The sequence below is a fragment of the Charadrius vociferus genome, unplaced genomic scaffold (genome assembly GCF_000708025.1).
Source record: "Charadrius vociferus isolate BGI_N301 unplaced genomic scaffold, ASM70802v2 scaffold2715, whole genome shotgun sequence".
Taxonomy (NCBI): Eukaryota; Metazoa; Chordata; class Aves; order Charadriiformes; family Charadriidae; genus Charadrius; species Charadrius vociferus.
Window position 1 is genome coordinate 74,232 of NW_009648635.1, and position 652 is coordinate 74,883.

Below are 652 nucleotides of genomic sequence, written 5' to 3' on the forward strand. Positions count from 1 at the left end.
CCAACATGCCTGCCATAAGTGAGTGGGGCGGGGGGACCCCGGCGGGGGGGTCCAGGGGCCCGGCAGGGCCGCACGGTGACCCCCAACCCCTCCGCTCCCCACAGGCACCCGGCAGGAGCTGATCAACGGGGAGAAATGGAACGTCACCCAGTTCGAGACCACCCCCAAAATGTCCACCTACCTGCTGGCCTTCATTGTCAGCCAGTTCGACTACGTTGAGAAGACCTCGGAGGACGTGCTGGTAGGCCGGGGGGGCGGGGGGCACCCCTGCCTGCCCGGGGGTCTGAGCCCGGCCGGCGGCTGAGCCCCACGTCTCTCCCTTCCAGATCCGCATCTGGGGCCGCCCCAAGGCCATCGCCGAGGGCCAGGGCAACTACGCGCTCCAGGTGACGGGCCCCATCCTCAGCTTCTTCGAGCGCCACTACAACACGTCGTACCCGCTGCCCAAGTCCGGTGGGTGCCGCGGGGTGGTCATGTCTCCGGGAGGAGCCGCCAGCTGCGGCGGGAGGGGGGGACGGGCAGTCCGGCACGCCGGCAGCAGCGCGCCAACGGGACCCCGCTCTGTCCCCTAGACCAGGTCGGGCTCCCTGACTTCAATGCGGGCGCCATGGAAAACTGGGGGCTGGTGACCTACCGGGAGAACTCGCTGCTC

At 69.8% G+C, this 652-nt stretch overlaps 1 protein-coding gene across 1 annotated transcript in view; it reads left to right on the top strand.

The window, feature by feature from the left end:
• Positions 1-649, top strand: part of LOC104287514 (aminopeptidase N-like) — a gene marked incomplete at its 3' end in the record, with an annotated part of 8,561 nt that extends 7,912 nt beyond the window's left edge. The window contains exons 3-5 of the mRNA XM_009886230.1: positions 105-241; positions 327-453; positions 573-649. Of these exons, the coding sequence (XP_009884532.1) occupies positions 105-241; positions 327-453; positions 573-649 (341 nt within the window). The remainder of the gene's footprint in view (positions 1-104; positions 242-326; positions 454-572) is intronic.
• Positions 650-652: the final 3 nt, after the last annotated feature.